Here is a 6,121-nt window from a genome sequence, read left to right as displayed (position 1 = left end):
TCAGCCCTCCCCTTCCTTTGCAGGAAGCTACAGCGGCAGCGAAAGACAGCTTCTTTATTACTCCCAGTCCACCCCCCAACACCCGGGCTTCTAACCTGTGATACTTCTTATGCACAGATCCCATGCTCAGACGTGCTGATGTGCAGTTTGGGTGTTTTTTGTTAAAGTTTTAGATATTCAGCTTATTGTTGTTTCAAGGGGAGAGATCTGGGGATGTCTTTCACTCCACCCTGTTTCCACCCACTCCGAGATTTTTCTTAATGTAGGCGTTTATCGCTGTAGACCTTCCTCTCATGGTTTTTCCTTCATTTTGTAAAGTGTATTATGTTTTCGTTTTCATTTGTTTGGATATAGTTTTTTGTTTTCATTTGTTTGGATATAGTTTTTGACTTCTTTGACCCATTGATTGTTCAGGAGTGTGTTGTTTCAGTTTCACATGTTCGTGATTTTTCCAGCTTTCCTCCTCTGAATGAATTCTAGTTTCCTACCATTGTGGTTGCCAAAGCTGCTTGATATGACTTCTGTCTTCTTTGTTAGGACTTTGTTAGGACTTGTTTTGTGACCTAACACATGATCTATTTTATCATATGTTCCATGTGCACTTGAGAAGAAATTGTAGTCAGTTGGATAACACCTTCTGCATGTGTGTCAGGTCGATTTGCTCTTATGTGCAGTTCAAATCCATTATTCTCTGATTGATATTTTTGGACAATCCATTGCTGAAAGTGGAGTATTGAAGTCTCTCATTATTATTGCATTGCTGTCTATTTTGGCCTTCAGATCCGAAAGTACTTCCTTAATATATTTACTTGCTCCGATATTGGGTCCATATGTAGCTATAATTGTTATATCCTCTCGATGAATTGGCTGCTCTATCATTACCTGATAACATTCTTTGTCTCTAGCGATAGTTTTTGACCCAAAGTCTTATTTTGTCTGACATAAGCATAGTTACCTCTGCTCTGTTTCGGTTTTCAGTTGCACATTTGTTGTTGAGTTGTCCCTTTCCAATAAAGTCAGCGTGTACTTCACCAGCATTTCTTTGCGTTCAGGTTGCTGCTGTGGAGCAGAGGATGTGGAGGCGTCCATTGAACCGAGCATTTCTGTAGGAGCATCACATGGCAGGACTCCAAAGGAACCTTCATCATCCCAGAGGACCCACCCCTGTGAAATGTGTGGTCCAGTCTTAAGAGACATTTTTCACTTGCCCGAGCACCAGGGAACACAGCACAGCCAGAAACTGTTGAGGTGTGGGGCGTGTGAGAAACAATTTTATTTCAGTGCGAATTGTCAGCAGCACCAGGAGCAGCACGTGGGGGGAAAACCCTTCGTAAGCAGTGTGGACAGAACCTCATTTGTGAAGAGCTGCAATTTCCATGTGTCAGAGAAGCCCTCAGTCTGCAGCGAGGTTAGGAAGGACATCCTGACCAACGCAGGACCTCTCCAGCAACAGGCCAGTCACACCACAGAGCAGCTAAACAAAATCTCCGAGTGTGAGGTGACTTTCCAAAGTATAAAAAGTCACAACACTTGGGAAGAATGCAAGAGAGTTTTCAGCCCCAAACACATATTCGTTCAGGACCCAGGTATCCACACTGAAAGCCAGTGTTTTGTGTGCCACGAATGTGGGAAAACATTCAAGAACAAATCCTCATTTGTTGTTCACCAAAGAATCCACTCTGATGACAGACTTCATGTGTGTGACGACTGTGGAAAATCCTTTAGAAGAAGCTCAAACCTCAGTCGACTTCGAAGAATTCATACTGGAGCAAGGCAGTACAAGTGTGGCAAATGTGGAAAGTCCTTTAACCGAAAATTTGTCCTCATTTATCCTCAGAGAAGTCACACGGGAGAAAATTGTTACATGTGCTGTGAATGTGCGCAGTCTTTTAGCGATAGCTCTGTGCTTATTCAACAGCAGACAGTCTATACTGAAGAAATGAGTTATGAGTGCACCGAATGTGGGAAATTCTTTAGACGAAAATCTCATTTAACTGAACACAAGCGGGTTCACACGGGAGAAAGGCCTTATAAATGTAGTGAATGTGGAAAATCTTTTACCTCTAGCTCTGGCCTTCGTTATCATCAGAGAGTTCACACAGGCGAAAGGCCTTATGAGTGTAGTGATTGCGGGAAATCTTTTACCCAAAGAAATCATCTCATTATACACCGAGGAGTTCACACGGGAGAAAGGCCTTACAAGTGCAGTGAATGTGGGAAATCCTTTAGCCACGTGTCTTACCTCTCTAAACACCAGAGAATTCACACTGGAGAAAGGCCTTTTGAGTGTAGCGAATGTGGGAAATCTTTTACTTCGGGTTCTGCCCTCTGTTATCATCAGAGAGTTCACTCGGGAGAAAAACCTTATGAGTGCGGTGAATGTGGAAAATCTTTTACCAAAAGACCAATACTCATTCGACACCGTAGAGTTCACACGGGAGAAAGGCCTTATAAATGTAGTGAATGTGGAAAATCTTTTACCAATGGACCAATACTCATTCGACACCGTAGAGTTCACACGGGAGAAAGGCCTTATAAGTGCGCCGAATGTGAGAAATCTTTTATTTGTAGCACTCTCCTTCATTATCATCAGAGAGTTCACACTGGAGAAAGGCCTTATGAGTGCAGCGAATGCGGGAAATCTTATATTAATAGTCGTTCCCTCCGTTCTCATCAGAGAGTTCACACTGGAGAAAGGCCTTATGAGTGCAGTGAATGTGAGAAGTCTTTTATCGATAGTCGTTCCCTCCGTTCTCATCAGAGAGTTCACACTGGAGAAAAGCCTTATGAATGCAGTGAATGTGGGAAATCTTTTATCGATAGTCGTTCCCTCCATTCTCATCAGAGCGTTCACATAGATGAAAGGCCTTATGAGTGCAGTGAATGTGGGAAATCCTTTAGGCAAAGAAATCACCTCAATATACACCAGAGAATTCACACAGGAGAAAGGCCTTATAAGTGTGCTGAATGTGGGAAATCTTTTATTCGTCGCACTGTCCTTCATTATCATCAGAGAGTTCACACTGGCGAAAGGCCTTTTGAATGCAGTGAATGTGGGAAATCTTTTATCGATAGTCGTTCCCTCCGTTCTCATCAGAGAGTTCACACTGGAGAAAAGCCTTATGGGTGCAGCGAGTGTGGGAAGTCTTTTACCAGTGGAAGATCCCTGCGTAGTCATCAGAGACTTCACACTGGAGAAAGTCCTTATGGGTGCAGTGATTGTGGGAAGTCCTTTACCAGCGGAACATCCCTGCGTCGTCATCAGAGAGTTCACACTGGAGAAAGGCCTTATGGGTGCAGCGATTGTGGGAAGTCTTTTACCAGCGGAACATCCCTGCGTAGTCATCAGAGACTTCACACTGGAGAAAGGACTTAATGTACAGTGAATGTGGCAAGTCTTATACCTGTAGATGTGCCTTCTTTTGTGTTTAGAGCGTTGACACTGGAGAAGGGCCTCATGAGTGCAGTAAATGTGGGAAATCTTTTCCTAGTAGCTATGGATTTCCTCCTCATCAGAGAGTTCACAGTGGTTAAAGGCTTTAAGCATGTAGTGATGTGAAATATTGTTTGGCCCTAAATCTACGTCCTCTTGAATTTGGAAATTCCACACGGCATAAGTGCATAGATTTAGGAAATGTGCTGCTGTCTTGTCCAGTGTAACAGCACTGACGTAAACTCTGTGCATTTATATGTATGACTTGAGTTTTACAGAAACATTCACAGTGGGGAGAACTCTTACGGTTGTTATTTTAAAGCATGTGTACTGTTGCTGTTTCTCACCTGCCCAGGTCTCTTGCCAGATTTATGTCACTGCCAGGTCACACAGCCGCAGGCATTTTACCTCTTCCGTTTGGTAGCCCGAACAATGTGCATCGGGCATGGCTCCAGTGTGCTCAGAAAGCTTACCCCTGTTCTCCCTCTGACTGATTTGTGGAGTCCTGTCATTAGTCAATGGTGTTCTACTCAAGACCATTACTGCAGAGGTGGGAGCACAGAGGTAGTAAAAGGGCAGACCTGTACTCGCAGGTGGTGGCTTTTGCAACCCAGTGGGTATTTTTGTCGACCAGGCTGGAAACATTCTTCATTGCTCAGCAATATTGGTTTCTACTAAGGCTAGACCAACCCCCAGAAGTCATGAGGAGAGAGCTCGTGGGGTCAATATAGCGTCCAGAAACATTTGTTCTTAAGAGTGGGATGTACAGATTTTGTTAAACATAGAGCCGTTTTTTTACAGCTTTATTAAGGTATGATTTATAGGGAAGGAAACTGCTCATACTGAAAGTATACCATTCTGTGAGTTTTGACGTAGGTGTGAACCTGCGAAACACTGATCTGAGTCAGACTAATGACCATATCTGCTACTGAATGTATACTTAATTATAGAATTTTTGTTTCCTTCTCATCCCTTTCTCCAAATTACCACTGATTCACTTTACTTAAAATCCATACTTTTGCCACATTTAGCATTTATAGGATTGGAATCATGAAATGTTTACTTTTTTTTTTTTCCTGGTGTATTTTTTGTTTAACTACTACTTTGAGATTCATCAATGATTCTGTATGAATACCTCCTCTTTCTTTAATACTTTTTTGCTGAGTAATATTACCTTTGGAAATACTATTATTAGTTTTCCATTCGACTATTTGTGGACATGTCTTTTTTTCTAATTTTTAAAAAATCTTTCATCCATTACTTAGAATGTACTGTCTTAGTGACAGGGGTGTGTGAATGTTTAATTTTTTTTTAAGGATTCCTGATGAACATTTTTGCAGATGTGTATTTCTCATAGATAATTTTTTAGAAAAACGTGTTCGTAAAAGTGCGCTTATGTGATTTACCTGTTCTTCTATGAGCTTTGACTATTTCTCTTTAACATGTAGGACAGAGAAACAACAAAGATGTGTGTTGCAGTTTCGACCGCTCTTACTCCTTGACTCTTGCTTTATGGAATAACTGTTTTCAATACTTGAAAACTATTTCCTAATTTTTCTTATTTTTATGGTGTGCACAGTGGAATGAGGCATCGGTCTTTCAGTTTAAAGATTAATCTGCCTGATGAACATGTCATGCCCTTTGTAAGTTCAATATAATAAAGCCTCCTTTGTAACGTTCCTCTGTTTTCTGGCCTGTTATCTGAAGGTTATGCTGGAGCAGGTGCTCCGAGGATGGACGTGTATTGGTTGGGAGCCAAAGCCATCCCCGAACCAAAGGGAGATCATTGATTGGCCTCCCCAAATCCTGAGCCATGTACTCCAGGGGTCAATTCTAGATCTCTAACCGTCGACATGAAGACAGGCGACTGGTCCACCCTCCTAGGGCCTCAGTTTCATTCTGTGTAAAACGGGGATAGAGAGCAGCCCCGCACTGGGCCTTTGGAGGAGCTGACACGCCCTTACCCTGTGCAGTGGCCATATCACCAGTTGTCACCTGTGGGTGCTATCCCCAGTCCCGACGCTCCTGGGACCTTCTGTCCCGGGTACCTATAAAAAAATGGGGCTTCTCAGAACCCCTTGATAGGCTGCAGTCCACACAGACTGCACCACATTGAGGAGGTGGCTTCAGGACACTGAGGTCTCAGTGTGGGGTCCCCACCAGGAACACTCTGGACAACTCCAGCCCACCCCAACACTCACTTCCCTGACTGACATGGAAGCGATGAAGGCACTTAACCTTGGCCCCTGCAGGTTCGATGAAGGGAACGATATGGTGCAAACACTTCCCGATGCCAGGGTTCTGAGCTTTGCTTCTGAGTATTTTCTCTCATTCTCAACACCCTGCGGATTAGTTACCATTACTGGATTGTTGGGGAAATGGAGGATCAGAAAGCTGCAGTGGGTTGCCCAAGGTCACACAACAGCCAAGTGTCAGATTTAGATTCAAGAGGGTGGATTCAAACCCAGGAGTCTGGCCCCAGAGCTGGGGACAATCCTGTCACTATGGTGTGTGGAGCCCTCAGCCTGGGGCTGGTGGCAGGCGAGGACCAATCAGGGAGGCTCAGCTGCCGATGATGCCGTTTCCATTGTGGAGTTGTCATCGTGGTCATCTCTTAATTCCAACGACGTCGCAGAGCACGTGCCGTCTGTCTTCTGCGCGTCTCCAGTGGTTTCATCCGGGAACCTT

The 6,121-nt window shown here is 43.8% G+C and overlaps 1 protein-coding gene across 2 annotated transcripts in view; it reads left to right on the top strand.

Annotated features, from left to right (window-relative positions):
- LOC107196269 (putative uncharacterized zinc finger protein 814) overlaps positions 1-5,112 on the top strand; it is a 13,753-nt gene extending 8,641 nt beyond the window's left edge. The window contains exons 2-3 of one of the 2 annotated variants that reach the window (XM_025051851.1): positions 1,053-3,285; positions 3,370-5,112. In XM_025051851.1, the coding sequence (XP_024907619.1) occupies positions 1,053-3,285; positions 3,370-3,376 (2,240 nt within the window). In that variant the 3' untranslated portion in view covers positions 3,377-5,112. Of the gene's footprint in view, positions 1-1,052 lie in introns of both variants that reach the window. The other variant, XM_025051845.1, reaches the window with a different exon arrangement.
- Positions 5,113-6,121: the final 1,009 nt, after the last annotated feature.

The sequence above is a fragment of the Pteropus alecto genome, unplaced genomic scaffold, assembly GCF_000325575.1.
Source record: "Pteropus alecto unplaced genomic scaffold, ASM32557v1 scaffold321, whole genome shotgun sequence".
NCBI lineage: Eukaryota > Metazoa > Chordata > Mammalia > Chiroptera > Pteropodidae > Pteropus > Pteropus alecto.
Note: the sequence above shows the minus strand (reverse complement) of the source record. Positions and strands in the feature narration are given on the sequence as shown.